The sequence below is a fragment of the Mustelus asterias genome, chromosome 3, assembly GCF_964213995.1.
Source record: "Mustelus asterias chromosome 3, sMusAst1.hap1.1, whole genome shotgun sequence".
NCBI classification, from domain to species: Eukaryota; Metazoa; Chordata; class Chondrichthyes; order Carcharhiniformes; family Triakidae; genus Mustelus; species Mustelus asterias.
The window spans coordinates 77,892,826-77,911,290 of record NC_135803.1 but is presented as its reverse complement, the minus strand read 5'-3'; the positions used below and the strand labels follow the sequence as shown (position 1 = coordinate 77,911,290).

At 46.2% G+C, this 18,465-nt stretch overlaps 1 protein-coding gene across 1 annotated transcript in view; it reads left to right on the top strand.

The window, feature by feature from the left end:
* crocc2 (ciliary rootlet coiled-coil, rootletin family member 2) overlaps positions 1 to 18,465 on the top strand; it is a 266,817-nt gene that overhangs the window by 195,224 nt on the left and 53,128 nt on the right. Inside the window, exons 30-31 of the mRNA XM_078210134.1 lie at positions 7,982 to 8,131; positions 8,623 to 8,823. Of these exons, the coding sequence (XP_078066260.1) occupies positions 7,982 to 8,131; positions 8,623 to 8,823 (351 nt within the window). The remainder of the gene's footprint in view (positions 1 to 7,981; positions 8,132 to 8,622; positions 8,824 to 18,465) is intronic.

Sequence of the window (18,465 nt, the reverse complement as noted above, 5' to 3'; positions counted from 1 at the left end):
GCATCTAGCCTCGTGTTTGATAACGCGCATCAATTTTATTTACTGTTGTTAAACTCTCGTCGAAAAAAAAAGAGTATGGAGCAGATCCTGAAGCCGGAATGCCTTACACTAGATCCACGTGCGGTGGGCGCCTCTAACACCTTCGACCACTGGCTGAAGTGCTTCGAAGACTACCTGGCAGCCTCCGCAGCGGTCACCACAGATGATGACAGACTCCGGGTCCTCCATGCGAGGGTAAGCGACACTGTCTACCTCGCGATCCGTGCGGCCACCGATTATACAAAGGCCCTCGAGCTTCTGAAGAAGCGTTATATCAAACCGCCCAATGAAATACACGCTCGTTACCTCTTAGCCACTCGACGACGGCAGTCTGGCGAAACGATGGAGGAATATGCGAACGAGCTCCTACAGCTAGCCAGGGGCTGTAACTGCAAAGCTGTGTCGGCTGAGCAGAGTATGATGACCTCGCCTGAGATGCGTTTGTGGCGGGAGTCGGATCGTCGTACATTCGACTTAAACTATTGGAGAAAGGTAACCTTGACCTTACCCAGGCAATCGAGCTAGCAGAGATGCTGGAGACGGCCTCCAAAAGCTTAGTATTGTATCCGGAAGACCACATGGAGACAACGTGGCAGGAGCAGTCGCCAATCCCTCCTCGTCCCTTGGGTTCGAAATGCTGCGTGATGGCGTGCTCACACTCGGGCCAGACGACGGCAGCAGTTCCGGGCGGCCGCGGTGTTACTTCTGTGGGGGAGCGAAGCATACTCGGCAACGGTGTCCCGCTAAGGCTGTGTTGTCCTCCGCCTGCGGTAAGAAAGGGCACTATTTGAAAGTGTGTCGATCTAAATCTAGGAACGGCAGTGCGGCCTTCGATTCTTCAGAGCTCGGCTCTTCGTCGCCGAAATCATCGAGGGGTTCGTCCACGTGCGAGGCCAGGACGACGCCATTACGGTCGACGGAGTCGGAGGTGTGTGACCACCAGGGGTCGCTGAGTTTGGCGCCATCACCCACGTGCGACCTATGGGAGCGGCCATGTTGGTCGGCACCGACCGCGAACGACCAGCAGGGGTCCTCGTCGATTTCAGCTGCCTGCAGTGGCGCTCAGGAACCAACGGTGGCGTCGATCATCCTGGACCAGGCCAAGCCTCATAGACTTGACAAATCTATGATGAATATCCAGGTAAATGACCACGTGATTTATTGTCTGTTTGACAGCGGGAGCACTGAGAGCTTTATCCACCCAGACACTGTGAAGCGGTGTGGACTCCGGATTCAACCTGCCAAACAGACAATCTCTATGGCATCGAGGTCCCGGTCTGTCACCGTGCTAGGGAGTTGCGTGGTAACTTTGACGGTGCAAGGCACAGTTTACGAGCGTTTCAAGCTCCTCGTGTTGCCGTACCTTTGCGCGCCAATACTTCTCGGACTAAACTTCATGGTCCACTTGAGGAGTGTAACCCTACAGTACGGTGGGCCACTCCCTTCACTGGCAGTGGGAGAACAGCAGCAGCCTCCAAATTGCCCAACGCCTGTAGCCTCTCGACGCTGAAGATCACCACACCCTCCCTGTTCCAGAATCTTGTGCCAGGCTGCAAGCCCATCGCGACTAAAAGTAGGCGTTACAGCGCTGAGGATCGGATCTTCATTAGATCTGAGGTTCAGCGGCTCCTCAAAGAAAGGATCATACAACCCAGCGCTAGTCCGTGGAGGGCGCAGGTCGTGGTGGTCAAGAGCGGGAACAAACCCCGGATGGTCATTGACTATAGTCAGACCATTAATCGATATATGCAGCTGGATGCGTATCCTCTCCCGCGCATATCTGATATGGTCAATCAGATTGCGCAGTACTGGGTGTTCTCCATCATAGACCTCAATTCTGCCTACCACCAACTCCCCATTCGCCCAGAGGGCCGACAATACACGGCTTTTGAGGCGGATGGTCGCTTGTATCACTTTCTCAGGGTTCCCTTTGGTGTCACCAATGGGGTCTCGGTCTTCCAGCGTGCTATGGACCGAATGGTGGACCAGAACGGGCTGCGGGCTACCTTCCCGTACCTGGATAATGTCACCATCTGCGGCCATGACCAGCAGGACCACGACACGAATCTCCTGAATTTCCTACGCACTGCATCTCGCCTGAACTTGACCTACAACAGGGAGAAGTGTGTGTTTCGTACGTGCCGTTTAGCCATCCTAGGATACGTGGTGGAAAACGGGGTCATTGGCCCTGATCCAGACCGTATGCACCCCCTTTCTGAACTTCCCTTGCCTGCTAGTGCAAAAGCACTGAGAAGATGCTTAGGCTTCTTCTCTTATTATGCACAGTGGGTTCCCAATTACGCGGACAAAGCCCATCCGCTCATTAAGTCCACGACTTTTCCCCTAACGCCAGAGGCCCGGTTGGCCTTCGATAAATTAAAAGCCGACATCGCGAAAGCCACGATGCACGCTGTTGACGTGTCCATCCCCTTTCAGGTGGAGAGCGATGCATCTGATTTCGCCCTGGCCGCCACACTTAACCAGGCGGGCAGGCCCGTCGCATTTTTTTCCCGCACCCTCCAAGGCCCCGAAATCCGGCATTCAGCGGTGGAAAAGGAGGCCCAGGCCATTGTGGAGGCCGTCAGGCACTGGCGCCATTACTTGGCGGGAAAACGGTTCACCCTGATCACGGACCAGCGGTCCGTGGCGTTCATGTTTAATAACACGCAGAGGGGCAAGATCAAGAATGACAAGATCTTGCGGTGGAGAATTGAACTCTCCACCTATAACTACGACATCATGTACCGTCCAGGGAAACTCAATGAGCCCTCGGATGCCCTCTCGCGTGGAACATGCGCCAGTATACAGGAGGACCATTTGCAGGCTCTCCATAATGACCTATGCCATCCTGGGGTCACTCGGCTCTACCACTTTATAAAAGCCCGCAACCTGCCCTACTCGGTGGAGGACGTCAGGTCCGTAACAAGAAGCCGTCGGGTTTGCGCGGAATGCAAACCGCACTTTTACCGACCTGACTGGGCACATTTAGTCAAGGCCACTCGTCCCTTCGAGAGACTGAGTGTCGATTTTAAGGGCCCCCTTCCCTCAACAGATCGGAATGTGTACTTCCTCAATATCATTGACGAGTACTCTCGGTTCCCTTTTGTTGTTCCCTGCTCTGATACATCCGCTGCCACGGTTATCAAGGCATTCCGTGATCTCTTTACCCTGTTCGGGTACCCCGGCTACATCCATAGCGACAGGGGCTCGTCGTTCATGAGCGATGACTTGAGGCAATTCCTGCTCTCATACGGGATTGCCTCTACTAGGACCACGAGCTACAACCCTAGGGGAAACGGACAGGTGGAACGTGAGAATGCTACAGTCTGGAAGGCTGTCTTACTGGCGTTGAAGTCAAAAAGTCTTCCAGTCTCCCGTTGGTAAGAAGTGCTCCCTGATGCGCTCCATTCTATTCGCTCCCTCCTGTGTACGGCAAGCAATGCTACTCCCCATGAGAGGATGTTTTCATTCCCTCGGAAGTCTTCCTCGGGGACCTCATTACCGTCTTGGTTGACGTACTCAGGACCCGTCCTCCTGCGGCGACATGTAAGGGCCCGCAAGTCCGACCTGTTGGTCGAACAGGTCCATCTCCTCCACGCCAACCCTCAGTATGCCTGGCATACCCTGACAGGCGAGAGGACACGGTCTCGATCCGAGACCTGGCGCCAGCAGGGGACGTAGCAACTCCTGTCGCTCCCATACCCCCTGTTACAAACCCCTGAACTCTTGTTTCTCCCCCGGACACGGCGCGGGCAGCATCGGGACCATTGCTTAACCCTTTTACTCCCGTGTACAGCTTGCCTGAGTCCAGAGGATGGTCGCCACTGCAGGGCGTGTCAGGACCCCATGGACTACCGTCACCTCAGGGTCAACCGGCCTGTGAGTCCGTGGAAGAACAGCTGGACGCCGCCTTGGGGAGAATGCCACCGCAAGTGCCTACTCCGGTGTCACCGCCGGTATTGAGGAGGTCACAACGACGGTGCGGTCCCCCTGACCGTCTGAACTTATAGACTGATGACACTGTATTCTGTTTTTTTGTACCCCACCGGCCTTTGTTCTCAAAGGAGGGGTGAATGTGGTGAACCATCATTGGTTCCCACTGGATAGTACTGAGCCAGGGTCTGGCCAGTACTACAAGGATGTACATATGTTACTGTTGGGTTGTGCTACTTGTTGCTGTTGGGGTTAGGGTGGGGTTGTTACACCTTTGTACTGTAGTGTTGTGGTACATCCCAGTCGGGCTCCGCCTCCTGGGAGAGGTATAAAAGTCCCTGCTCTGGCTGGGACCCCTCAGTCTGGGATCGTGTATATAATTATTGGCTGCTTCATTACAGTAAATAAAAGCCTTTATTTCCCGAGCATCTGGCCTCGTGTTTGATTACGCGCATCACTGCCAAACTGGAGTGGTGAATTTGGGAATGACATCAAACAGGAAACTAGAGATGCATGCAATAAAGGAAAATCTGTAATTATGGGTGATTTTAATCTGCATATAAATTGGGCAAATCAAATTAGTCACAATACCATAGAAGCGGAATTCCAGGAATGCATATGGGATGGTTTTCTGGACCAATACATTGAGGAACTAACTAGAGAGAAGGGCATTCTGAACTGGGTATTGTGCAATAAAAAAGGAATAATTGGCAATCTAGCTGTGCGAGGCCCCTCAGGGATGAACGACTATAACATGATAGAATTTTTCGTCAAGATGGAGAATGATGTAGTTGATTCTGAGACTAGGTTCCTGAATCTCAATAAAGGTAACTACAATGATATGAGGTATGAGTTACTTAAAGGGTTGATGGTGGATAGGCAATGGCAAACATTCAAGGAGCGCATGAGTGAACTGCAACAATTGTCTGGTGCAAAAGTAAAACTGGAAAGGTGGTCAAACCACAGCTTACAAGGGAAATTAGAGATAGTATTCGATCCAAGGCATACAAATTGGCCAAGAGAAACAACTGACCTGCAGATTAGGAGCAGTTTAGAATTCAGCAAATGAGGACCAAGGGACTGATTAAGTAGGGGAAAATAGAGTACGAGAGTAAGCTTGCTGGGAGCATAAAACTAACTATACAAGATTGGTGAAGACAAATGTAGATCCCTTACAGTCAGAAACAGGGGAATTTATAATGGGGACCAAAGAAATAGTTGACAAACTGAATACATATTTTGGTTCTGGCTTCACAAAGGAGGACACAAATAAGATACCAGAAATATTGGGGAACACGGGATTTAGTGAGAGGGAAGAAATGAAGGAGATCAGTATTAGTAGATAAATTGTGTTGGGGAAGCTGATGGGATTAAAGGACTTGATCCCCTGCATCCCAGTGTACTTTTGGAAGTGGCCTGAGAAATAGTGGATGCATTGGTGGTCATTTTCCAAGATTCTATAGACTCTGGACCAGTTCCTACAGATTGGAGGGTAGCTAATGTAACCCCACTATTTAAAAAGGGAGGTAGAAAGAAAACTGGAAATTATAGACCAGTAAGCCTTACGTCAGTAGTGGGGAAAATTCTAAAAGCCATTATCAAAGATTTTATAGCAAAACACTTGGAAAATGGTGGCAGGATCAGACAGAGTCAACATGGATTTATGAAAGGGAAATCATGCTTGACAAATCTACTGGAATTCTTTGAGGATGTAACTAATAGAATTGATGAGGAGAAGTCAGTGGATGTGGTTCATTTGGACTTTCAGAAGGCTTTCAATAAAGTCCCACAAAAGAGATTAGTTTGTAAAATTAAACTGCATGGGATTGGGGTAGTGTATTGAAATGGATAAACAACTGACTGGCAGACAGAAAACAAAGGCTGGAATTTTACCGGCATGCCCACCCCGATTCTGGGGGCGGGCGAGGCTCGGAGAAAGGCATTCTCCGTTTGCCTCGGGCGGGGTCATACGAAACTTGGGCGGATGTGCCAGTAAAATTCCACCCAAAGAGTCGGAATAAATGGGCCTTTTTCCAAATGGCAGGCAGTGATTAGTGGGGGAGGAATCAATTCTGGATCCCCAGCTATTCACAATACATAATTAATGATTTAGATGAGGGAATGAAAAGTAATACCTCCAAATTTGCAGATGACACAAAGCTGGGTGGGAGGGTGAGCTGTGAGGAGGATACAAAGATCTTTCCGTGTCATTTGGACAAGTTGATTGAGTGGGCAAATGAATGGCAGATGCAATATAATGTGGATAAATGTGAGGTTATGCACTTTGGTAGCAAAAACAGGAAGGCAGGTTACTATCCCAATAGCCATAAATTAGGTAAGCATGCAGGTGCAGCAGGCAGTAAAAAAGGCAAATGGTATGTTGGCCTTGATAGCAAGAGGATTCGAGTGCAGGAGCAGGGATGTCTTGCTGCAATTATACAGGGCCTTGGTGAGGCCACACCTGAAATATTGTGTGCAATTTTGTTCTCTTTATCGAAGGAAGAATGTTCTTGCTCTGGAGGAAGTGCAGAGAAGATTATCAGACTGATTTCTGGGATAGCAGGGCTGATGGATGAGGAGAGATTGAGCCAGTTAGGATTATATTCACTGGAGTTCAGAAGAATGAGGGGGACCTCATAGAAACCGATAAAATTTTAACAGGACTAGATGCAAGAAGGATGTTCCCGAAGGTGGGGGTCTCTAGAACCAAGGGTCACAGTCTGAGGATGCAGAGTCGACCATTTAGGACAGAGATGAAAATGAATTTCTTCACCCAGAGAGTGGTAAGCCTGTGGAATTCGCTATCACAGAAAGTAGTTGAGGCCAAAACATTGTGGGTGGGATTCTCCCGAAAAAATCCCCCCCCCCCATGTTTCACCAGCAAGATTCATGATTTCTGGCTTTCGCCGTATCTTGAGCCCCCACTGCCATTCCTGCAGATGGAGAGCATGGGCTCAAGATTGCCCCCTATGACTTTAAGTGCAGCAGAATGTCTCAAAACGCAGGTGACAAGACCAGATGGAGCAAGGCAGGGATTTCCTCAACCCAAAGACACTTGGCATCAGATAATTAATGTTAATGGAGTATAGGTGAATCAGGATGCAGAGTATTTGAGTTTGGTTTTGTTTGCAAGACTCTTTTTATGGTACAGCTATCTGCAAATATTTCATGTCCTTCTTCACTTGATTCTGTGGCTGTAAATGGAAGGGATTACAGAGCTTAAAGCCAAAGCTTGTCCCCCACTGCTCAACCCTCTGGATCAGGGAACAATCAGTCTGATCTGCTTTCCTGTGAGCTGCTAGCATTCTTTATTCAAATATGGGAGCCTCAGATTTACTTTCTCTACCTAGCCCAGAGACAGAACAACAGAATTTAGTGCCACTGACAGTGGGCAGGAGTTGTTATCACAGCTGATCAAAACCAAATTGGTTGCATTGGAATTTTCTGTTAAAGTTCTCCCAAAAGAACCTGCAAATATTTCTGCCTCCAAACCTGACTCAGTATTTGCCAAGGCAGCTGACATCTACCTGTCCCTGATATGTTCGGAAAGATTGAAAAGACTGGAGCCCTTTTCCCAAAAAGAAAGAAGGCTGAGAGGGAGGTCTTTAAAATTATGAATGAGTTTGATTGGATAGACTTAAACAAAATATTTTCCACTATGGGGCATTTTTTGGAGCATAAATATTAGATAGCCATTAAAGATCAAATGGAGAATTCAGGAGAAATTTTTGACCCAGGGATTGGTTAAAATGTGGAACTTGCAACTACAAAGAATAGCTGATGTGAATAGCATTTAAGGGGAAACTGGATGAACAGATGAGGAGAAAGGAAGATAGGATGATAGGATTAGAAGTAAGGTGGGAGAAGGGTCAGTGTGGAGTATTAACACCAGACCAGCTGAACTGAATGGCCTGTCCTGTAAATATTATGTAATTCTATGTAATTTTCAGTAAATGGGCCTCACCTGTCTTTTCAGAGTCTAGCTTGTTTGTTTGTGTTTTGGCCACAGGAGCGGCTAGACACCATTCGCCAGGGACTCTCAGACACTAAGAAAAAGAACCATGCTTTGGTGGAACGTGTGCAATTGACGCAGAATGCACAGGCAGAGCTGGAGCTGAAGCGCTTGGAGCTGGAAGGACAGAACCGGCAACTGCAGGAGGTAGGCACCAGAAATCAGGAGGCATTACCATGCAGAAATTTGGGTTTATGGACTTCAAGGTTCGACTGGCACCATCAGCAGGGACACACCTATGTTGATAAATCAAACAGCAACAAAATAATCACCTTCCAGATCAATCTTTAGATTTATTCCAGTTTTAATGAACTCCTTTCCTGAAGATGCTCACTCAGAATGGATGGTGTCTGTTCAACGGGCACCTTCTGTCTTTTTGCATTGTTTGGGTAATCATCATGGCCTAAAAGGTTGGAAAACAGGCCAGTCATGTTTCACAAACCTACTTATTTTTGGAAGACATAATTAGCAGAATAGAGGGGGAGCCAGTGGATATGGTGCATTTGGATTTTCAGAAAGCTTTTGATAAAGTCCCATGTAAGAGATTCTTGCTTCTAGTCCTGGTTAAACTCTACTTATAGATTTAAGAATGTGGATCAGAGACAGGGCAGTAACATTAGTCATTCCTCTACCCGCAGGTATTGCATCAGCGGCAGGAATGTGAGGAGGAGGTCCTGAAACAGATTGAGAAACTTCAACAGGAAAAGCACATCTACCAGGAGCGAGTGACTAACCTGCAGAGAGCTGTTGCCCAATTGGAGAACGAGAAACGAGAGCTTCAACGTTGCAAAGTCCGCCTCGAGAAGGACCGATCTGCCCTAAAGAAAACTCTGGATAAGGTAAGGGGTTCACCAGTGTTAAGACAGGCTGATTGCTCTGTGAATTACAGCCGAGGCAACAGCCATTGATATGCACTTGGAGAATGGTCAGAGAGGCTGGAGACCAGTTGCCATCAGATATCTTCCCACTATCTGTAAGCTTAACCCCTTCATGTGTTGCGACCAGTAAGAAAAAACCAGAACATAAATTTGTGACCCATTTTTGGACTTGGGATTGGCTTCAGGGAGGAATTTGAGGTGGAACCTCTTTCTGCTGGGTTTCTTACTGAACTGGCCAGGCACTGTTTTCTCCTTCATTGTGACACTACAGAGTAAATTTCTAAACTGTCTGGGTTGAGCAATTTGGCAACCTTTTTCAGAGCTCACAAAATTTCCATTCCAATGGAACATCCTACATCAGATGGTGAGCCACTCAGTTAAATTCCTACCCATGCATTGAAAATGAAACTTTACTCCTCTATCTGGAGATGAGATTGAAGCGTTGCCAGCCAAGGATGAACTCAGGTGTGGAACACCAATCTACCTTCTCCCATTTGTTGGTACATAAACAAACATTGTCGCCAGTTTGCACAAAAAAGATTCAACAAACAGAAAGTAAAATAAAGACTAATAAATCTATTTATGATGGTGTTGGTTGAGGGAGGAATGTTGGCCAGGAGATCAATGTTTTTCTTCACAAAAAGCACAGGTAATGTTTTATGTCCACTTAGAGTCAAATAGTTCAACATTGTGTTTAAAAGATGAGACACCTCACAGCGCAGCCCACCCTTGGCACTGTACCGAAGTTTCAGCTAGCATTATGTGCTCATGTTCTGGATTGGAACTTCAATGCCCTTCAATCTTCTGACTTTGAAACAAGTGTGTCACCAACTGAACCAAGCTGGCACTCATGTAAGCAAGCTCCACAACATCAGATTCGCTGTGAAGTCAAGGTGGCTTTTCATAAGTGGCATCAGTTAAACTGAATATGTACTCCAATAACCTAACAGAGCCTCCTTTTGCAGCCTGCTCTCATTTAGAACCTGCCAGTGTGAAGTCCACTCTCTATAAACAGCTCAATTGACCCAGTGAAGCAAAATCTGATTTGATGGGCCTCCATCTGAAAGGAGAAGTGTAGAAACACCATGAGTGAAAGGGAGCAGCAACTCATGGTGTCAGGGAAATATGTATGCAGTAACCAAAGCAGCAACGAGGTCAGATATCAGAAGCTGTTAAAGCTCAAACACACAACTGACTGTAGTAAAAAATGTACGGCTTCCAGCGCCTCCAGGCTATGGTTGAAGATACTTTAAAAAGTATGCTTAAATAAGCACCGCTCAGGTTTGCTGGGCAGGAGCAGGAAATTGGGTAATGAACCAGGCCAGGTGTTAGATTTGGAGGTAGGTGAGCACTTTGGTGACAGTGACCACAATTCGATTACGTTTACTTTAGCAATGGAAAAGGATAGGTATATACCAAAGGGCAAGAGTTATAGCTGGGGGAAAGGAAATTATGATGCGATTAGGCGAGATTTAGCTGGCATAGGTTGGGGAAGGAAACTGCAGGGGATGGGCACAATTGTAATGTGGAACTTGTTCAAGGAACAGCTACTACGCGTCCTTGATAAATATGTACCTGTCAGGCAGGGAGGAAGCAGACATGTGAGGGAACCGTGGTTTACTAAGAAGGTTGAATCTCTTGTGAAGAGGAAGAAGGAGACTTATGTTAAGATGAGACGTGAAGGCTCAGTTAGGGCGCTTGAGAGTTACAAGTTAGCCAGGAAGGACCTAAAGAAAGAGTTAAGAAGAGCCAGGAGGGGACATGAGAAGTCTTTGGCAGGTAGGATCAAGGAAAACCCTAAAGCTTTCTATAGGTATGTCAGGAGTAAAAGAATGACTAGGGTAAGATTAGGGCCAGTCAAGGACAGGAGTGGGAAGTTGTGCATGGAGTCTGAAGAGATAGGAGAGGCACTAAATGAATATTTTTTGTCGGTATTCACACTGGAGAGGGACAGTGTTGTTGAGGGGAGTACTGAGATGCAGGCTGTTGGACTGGATGGAATTGATGTTCATAAGGAGGAGGTGTTAGCAATTCTGGAAAGGGTAAAAATAGATAAGTCCCCTGGGCCGGATGGGATTTATCCTAGGATTCTCTGGGAGGCTAGAGAGGCGATTGCAGAGCCTTTGGCTTTGATCTTTGTGTCGTCATTGTCTACAGGAACAGTGCCAGAAGACTGGAGGATAGCAAATGTTGTCCCCTTGTTCAAGAAGGGGAGTAGGGACAACCCTGGTAATTATAGACCGGTGAGCCTTACTTCTGTTGTGGGCAAAGTATTGGAAAGGATTATAAGAGATAGGATTTATAATCACCTAGAAAGGAATAATTTGATTAGGGATAGTCAGCACGGTTTTGTGAAGGGTAGGTCGTGCCTCACAAACCTTATTGAGTTCTTTGAGAAGCTGACCAAAGAGGTGGATGAGGGTAAAGCGGTTGATGTGGTGAATATGGATTTCAGCAAAGCGTTTGATAAGGTTCCCCATGGTAAGCTTTTGCAGAAAATACGGACACATGGGATTGAGGGTGATTTAGTGGTTGGGATCAGGAATTGGCTAGCTGTAAGAAAACAAAGGGTGGTGGTTGATGGGAAATATTCATCCTGGAGTTCAGTTACTAGTGGTGTACCGCAAGGATCTGTTTTGGGGCCACTGCTGTTTGTCATTTTTATTAATGACTTGGATGAGGGCGTGGAAGGATGGATTAGTAAATTTGCGGATGACACTAAAGTCGGTGGAGTTGTAGACAGTGCGGAGGGAAGTGGCAGGTTACAGAGGGACATAGATAAGCTGCAGAGCTGGGCTGAGAGGTGGCAAATGGAGTTTAATGCGGAAAAATGTGAGGTGATTCACTTTGGAAGGAGTAACAGGAATACAGAGTACTGGGCTAATGGTAAGATACTTGGTAGCGTGGATGAACAGAGGGATCTGGGTGTCCATGTGCATAGATCCCTGGAAGTTGGCACCCAGGTTGATAGGGTTGTTAAGAAGGCGTACGGTGTGTTAGCTTTTATTGGTAGAGGGATTGAGTTTCGGAGCCAGGAGGTCATGCTGCAACTGTACAAAACTCTGGTGCGGCCGCATTTGGAGTATTGCGTACAGTTCTGGTCGCCGTATTATAGGAAAGATGTGGAAGTATTGGAAAGGGTGCAGAGGAGATTTACCAGGATGTTGTCGGGTATGGTGGGAAAATCGTATGAGGAAAGGCTGAGGGGCTTGAGGTTGTTTTCGTTAGAGAGAAGAAGGTTAAGAGGTGACTTAATAGAGGCATACAAGATGATCAGAGGATTAGATAGGGTGGATAGTGAGAGCCTTTTTCCTCGGATGGTGTTGGCTAGCACGAGGGGACATAGCTTTAAATTGAGGGGTGAGAGATATAGGACAGATGTTAGAGGTAGGTTCTTTACTCAGAGAGTAGTAAGGGCGTGGAATGCCCTGCCTGCAGCAGTGGTGGACACGTCAACGTTGAGAGCGTTCAAATGGTTATTGGATAAACATATGGATGATATTGGAATAGTGTAGATTAGAGGGGCTTTAGATTGGTACCACTGGTCGGCGCAACATCGAGGGCCGAAGAGCCTGTACTGCGCTGTAATGTTCTATGTTCTATGGTGGTAACAAAGCAGGCAATGGCAAAATAACATTGGGAATAATGACTAAGTTATCAAAGTCCACTTTTGCATTTATTTGTGAGGCATATTTCTGGTTGGCTAAACCACAGTGTGCCTGGAATTCAGAATGGGTATGCAACCAGTGACCATCAATTTCCAGGACAATTTTGATCCTGCTACCACCTCATGTTTAGGTGCAAAGGGGATATTGAATCACAAAAATTGCCTCTGCAGAATTCTTAGGCATTGAGGCAATAGGAGCAGGAACTGTACTGCTTCAGACACAAAGTGCCCATTAGTTTGGTGCCACCAGTTTTGTTTCTCACTGGCACTACCTTCCGAAGCTCAACAATTTATATCTTTCAGGATGTGTTTTGTTACGTTGGTGCTTTGTAAAAAGCTGGGACTCAAGTGCATGCTGCATGATACTTGCTTGGGGTCACAGGTTCTGGTGTCATTATGTTCTCCCAGGCCTATAGATACAGAAGAGAGTGTACAGCAAAATGCAGCCTCAAAAAACCACCATCAAATAGTCCTTGCATTGCAGGGTATGGGTTCCAATGCCCCTTTAATTGGCGATCCTTCGCAGGCCATGTGATCGGGTCAGAACCAATGGAGTGTGAATGTGTGAATTGGGGCCAAGTGGGAGTAAGGGCGCACATTCCTAGGGTTGGAAGGCTTCACCTGGAGTCAGGGAATTGTTGGGAGTAGACCTGTTAAACCCTTAGTTGTACATAGTTCTCCTTAGTCAATAAATCCTTTACTTTGTTACTAGCTATACCAAATCACCTCGAGTTACTACACAGTGTCTCAATAAAAACTTCCTTGCATCCCCGTACTACATCATCTTGATTTTTCCCATGCCATCCCTCACATAAATGTGTGTCATGTCTGTTGGCTTATGAGCATCTCTTAAACAAAGTTGCTTCACACTGGAGCTGTTTATATGTCTGTTTTTTGTTGCACAGCAAAACTCTATGTGGCTCGCATTCAACGCCATTTTTCTATACTAAGAATACATTTTTATTGATGATCAAGAAGAATTAGCAGTTCAGTGGTTTGTAGGTTGTGAACTCTGTAGCATTGCTGCTTAGAGCAGGCACTTGGTATTCCAACCCATGCTGCGTTGCTGCTATCATGAGATTGTCCATTTCTGTTTTTCCTCCATTTCTCAAGGCCAGCAGGGTTCTGGAGGCTGGATTTGTTTTGTGCACATTTTGTTCCCTAAGCCTCCTGTATAAAGCTTTTCTGGAAGGATGCTCTTGTGTAACATATTGTTATTCTAACCCTTAATGGTCATCAAAATGACTCTTGCAAGCTCTGGATATCCTGTTTATTTTACATTGAATTACGTAGAACGTACAGCACAAAAACAGCCCATTAGGCTCAACTAGTCTAAGGTCCACTCCTCCGTGAAATCAGGCATTCAAATGACTCCTTAATGCTCATTTGCCACTGTGTCTCCAACTCCAGGTGTTAAATCTTTAAATTCATTTCAAGCAATTAATGGATGTTCTGAATACTGTAGACATGCATGTTACTTCCCTGCTTCCTTGCATGCTGACAAAAGGCACAAAAGTCCAATGGTACTTATCTTTTCTCAGTGGTTTCTTTGGTAGCCACACCTTTCATAGAATTGAAGTGATGGGGCTGCTCTGTTCACTACCATTGTACAAAATTCCAGTAGACCAAAACATTTTCCCATGGGTCAACTCTTTCTCTTTCACTCCCAATGTAAATGATTTCTGATGAGCAAACTTCTTTACACTTACTGCCCAGAATTCCATTCACTCCTTCCCTAAACTTGATCCAAGCATAAAATGCTATTGGTCGCATATTGTTACTGCTCAACTCAGATCGCTGAATTGCACAGATTTTGTGAATCTAATCACATCTTGCTTCAAGTATGTTTTTATGAAGTGTTCTGTGCATTTTTGTTGAGATTAAATAGCTGAATTAATGGTGAAATGGGCTTGAGTGCAAAGGTTCACCAAGTGGCAGTAATTTATTGCCAGTTTACAGAATTTTGACACAAACAGAACTCTTCTTGGCAAGTGGGCTCTGTTTATTAGAATTCAAGCTGCAAAAACCAAGGGCCTGAATCAGCAGAAGTACATCACAAATGTTCATTTTGACCAGCAGCTAAACCTGATTTGTGTGTGGGCTGATCAGTCACTTTTCATTGCGGTCCATTTCTTGGTCTGATCTTTAATGATGGCACTGTGCCTGACGCTTGCTTAGGGCCCACCCTGCTTTGTTTAAAGAATGAGAAGCCCATTAGGACCCCTCATCACAAAAAGAAATCAAGCTTTAAAACAAATCACAACAGTCCCACTTTAACATATCCTCATTCTCTCTACTCCTGATAGCTTTTACAGCCTGAGGGTGCAGAACCAGCAGATTGTTTTGGCAGATAAGGCAAAGGAGAATCCAAAGAGCTTCTACAAATGCTTAAAGGACAAAAAAGTAACAAGGGAGAGAATAGGGCCTCTTAAGGATCAACAAGCTCATCTATGCGTGGATCCAAAAGAGATGGGTGAGATCCTAAATGAGTATTTCTCATCAGTATTTACTGTTGGATGTTAGGGAACTTGGGGAAATAAATAGTGATGCCTTGAGGAGGATTACAGAGAAGGAGGTGCTGGAAGTCTTAAAGCGCATCAAGGTAGATAAATCCCCAGGACCTGATGAAGTGTATCCCAGGACATTGTGGGAGGCTAGGGAGGAAATTGCGGGTCCCCTAGCCGAGATATTTGAATCATCGATAGCCACGGGTGAGGTGCCTGAAGTTTGGAGAATGGCAAATGTTGTGCCTTTGTTTAAAAAGGGCTGCAGGGAAAAGCCTGGGAACTGCAGGCCAGTGAGCCTCACATCTGTGGTGGGTAAGTTGTTGGAAGGTATTTTGAGAGACAGAATCTACAGGCATTTAGAGATGCAAGGACTGATTAGGGACAGTCAGCATAGCTTTGTGAGTGGAAAATCATGTCTCATAAATTTGATTGAGTTTTTTGAAGGCGGTAACCAAGAAGGTAGATGAGGGCAGTACAGTTGATGTTGTCTACATGGACTTTAGCAAGGCCTTTGACAAAGTATCACATGGTAGATTGTTGCATAAGATTAAATCTCACGGGATCCAGGGTAAGTTAGCTAAATGGATACAAAATTGGCTTCTTGACAGAACCAGGTGGTTGCAGAGGGTTGCTTTTCAAACTGGAGGCCAGTGACCAGCGGTGTGAACAAAGAACAAAGAACAGTACAGCACAGGAAACAGGCCCTTCGGCCCTCCAAGCCAGTGCCTCTCCTTGGTCCAACTAGACCAATCGTTTGTATCCCTCCATTCCCAGGCTGCTCATGTGACTATCCAGGTAAGTCTTAAACGATGTCAGCGTGCCTGCCTCCACCACCCTACTTGGCAGCGCATTCCAGGCCCCCATCACCCTCTGTGGAAAAAAACATCCCTCTAATATCTGAGTTATACCTCGCCCCTCTCACCTTGAGCCCGTGACCCCTCGTGATCGTCACCTCCGACTTGGGGAAAAGCTTCCCACTGTTCACCCTATCTATACCCTTCATAATCTTGTACACCTCTATTAGATCTCCCCTCATTCTCCGTCTTTCCAAGGAGAACAACCCCAGTCTACCCAATCTCTCCTCATAGCCAAGACCCTCCATACCAGACAACATCCTGGTAAACCTTCTCTGCACTCTCTCTAACGCCTCCACGTCCTTCTGGTAGTGCGGCGACCAGAACTGGACGCAGTACTCCAAATGTGGCCTAACCAGCGTTCTATACAGCTGCATCGTCAGACTCCAGCTTTTATACTCTATACCCCGTCCTATAAAGGCAAGCATACCATATGCCTTCTTCACCACCTTCTCCACCTGTGTTGCCACCTTCAAGGATTTGTGGACTTGCACACCTAGGTCCCTCTGTGTTTCTATACTCCTGATGACTCTGCCATTTATTGTATAACTCCTCCCTACATTATTTCTTCCAAAATGCATCACTTCGCATTTATCCGGATTAAACTCCATCTGCCACCTCTCCGCCCAATTTTCCAGCCTATCTATATCCTGCTGTATTGTCCGACAATGCTCTTCGCTATCCGCAAGTACAGCCATCTTCGTGTCATCCGCAAACTTGCTGATTACACCAGTTACACCTTCTTCCAAATCATTTATATATATCACAAATAGCAGAGGTCCCAGTACAGAGCCCTGCGGAACACCACTGGTCACAGACCTCCAGCCGGAAAAAGACCCTTCGACCACTACCCTCTGTCTCCTATGGCCAAGCCAGTTCTCCACCCATCGAGCCACTTCTCCTTGTATCCCATGAGCCTTAACCTTCTTAACCAACCTGCCATGTGGGACTTTGTCAAATGCCTTACTGAAATCCATATAGACGACATCCACGGCCCTTCCTTCATCAACCGTTTTTGTCACTTCCTCAAAAAACTCCACCAAATTTGCAAGGCACGACCTCCCTCTTACAAAACCATGCTGTCTGTCACTAATGAGATTGTTCCTTTTTAAATGCACATACATCCTGTCTCTAAGAATCCTCTCCAACAACTTCCCTACCACGGACGTCAAGGTAAGGTGTGCCTCAGGGATCAGTGCTGGGTCCACTGTTATTTGTCATTTATATTAATGATTTGGATGAGAATATAGGAGGCATGGTTAGTAAGTTTGCAGATGACACCAAGATTGGTGGCATAGTGGACAGTGAAGAACGTTATCTCGGATTGCAACGGCATCTTGATCAATTGGACCAATGGGCTGATGAATGGCAGATGGAGATTAATTTAGATAAATGTGAAGTGATGCATTTTGGTAGATTGACGTACTCAGTTAATGGTAGGGCACTGGGGAGAGTTACAGAACAAAGAGATCTCGGGGTACATGTTCATAGCTCCTTGAAAGTGGAGAGTGGTGAAGAAGGCGTCATTGTATTCAGAACATTGAATGCAGGAGTTGGGATGTCTTGTTGAAGTTGTACAAGACATTGGTAAGGCCACACTTGGAATACTGTGTACATTTCTGGTCACCCTATTATAGAAAGGATATTATTAAACTAGAAAGAGTGTAGAAAAGATTTACTAGGATGCTACCGGGACTTGATGGTTTGAATTATAAGGAGAGGCTGGATAGACCAGAACTTTTTTCTCTGGAGCGTAGAAGGCTGAGGGGTGACCTTATAGAGGTCTATAAAATAATGAGGGGCATAGATCAGCTCGATAGTCAATATCTTTTCCCAAAGGTAGGGGAGTCTAAAACTAAAGGGCATAGGTTTAAGGTGAGAGGGGAGAGATACAAAAGTATCCAGAGGGGCAATTTTTTCACATAGAGGGTGGTGAGTGCCTGGAACAAGCTGCCAGAGGTAGTAGTAGAGATGGATACAACTTTGTCTTTTAAAAAGCATTAGACAGTTACATGAGTATGATGGGTATAGAGGGATATGGGCCAAATGCGGGCAATTGAGAGTAGCTTCGGGGTTTTAAAAAAAAGGGCGGCATGGACAAGTTGGGCCGAAGGGCCTGTTTCCATGCTGTAAACCTCTATGACTCTATCTGTAGTTTAGGAACCATTGAGTAAAATGACTCAGGATTACGTCCATTCACTGTGCATTTTAATGCTGCCCTTTCGTATTGTGAAAGCAAGTTTTGCATATATTAAGTCAGGATATCCCAAAGTTGATTTACAGCGAGTAAGGTAGTCACTGTTGTAATGTAGGAAACACTGCAGTCAATTTGAGTGCAGAAAGTAACCCCACACCACCCCACTCCTGCCTACCCGCTCGTGTCACACACACAACAGTGAGATAAACGAGCAGATAAACAGTTGGCGTAATGCTAGTTAACATCGACGAAGACACCAGTGACAGCTTCCCTGCCCTTCTTAGAATAAAACGTGGGATATTTACTGTCCAGCTCAGAGGGAATACAGAACTTCAGTTTGATATTTCATCCAAAAAATAGCACCTCTGACAGGGTAGC